Source organism: Penaeus monodon, chromosome 30 (assembly GCF_015228065.2).
Source record: "Penaeus monodon isolate SGIC_2016 chromosome 30, NSTDA_Pmon_1, whole genome shotgun sequence".
In the NCBI taxonomy this organism is placed as follows: domain Eukaryota; kingdom Metazoa; phylum Arthropoda; class Malacostraca; order Decapoda; family Penaeidae; genus Penaeus; species Penaeus monodon.
Genome location: NC_051415.1, coordinates 37136952 through 37137418, shown reverse-complemented (window position 1 = coordinate 37137418; position 467 = coordinate 37136952). Strand labels below are relative to the sequence as shown.

The 467-nt window shown below is 47.1% G+C and overlaps 1 protein-coding gene across 1 annotated transcript in view; it reads left to right on the top strand.

Annotated features, from left to right (window-relative positions):
* LOC119592444 overlaps positions 1 to 467 on the top strand; it is an 11094-nt gene that overhangs the window by 195 nt on the left and 10432 nt on the right. Inside the window, exon 2 of the mRNA XM_037941265.1 lies at positions 5 to 137. Coding sequence (XP_037797193.1) covers positions 5 to 137 — 133 coding nt within the window. The remainder of the gene's footprint in view (positions 1 to 4; positions 138 to 467) is intronic.

Sequence of the window (467 nt, the reverse complement as noted above, 5' to 3'; positions counted from 1 at the left end):
TTAGAGACCCCCCTCCCCCCGCGGACGGGTGTCAGCACGAACGCCGCTCGGGGGGCACCAGAGGGCAGCAGCGTTTGTTGGTGTTCCATGAGAAAGGACACTCTCTCGCCAGAGAGAGTAATGGAATTGAGAGAATGGTAAGCGCCCATATGTATTTTAGTGGAGATTTCCCAGATGTGAGCAGCGATGGTAAATGTTTGCTGTGTTCTGTCCAAGTCCGCTCTGTTATTTAGGGGAAACCACTAGCTGGAGACAAATTCTTGTCCCAAAGGGGGTGCACACTCTACTTATTATACTTTTAAGGAACACCTTGGTCCCCTCCCATTTAGGGATTTACGTCAATCATTATATTGTGAACACTATGATCGGGGAGAATATAATATGCATATTATCCTTGGCTACCTGGGACATAGGTTCATGTAAAGTTCATATCTTTTTCCCCCCTCCTGTCCTTAATCTGCAAAAGT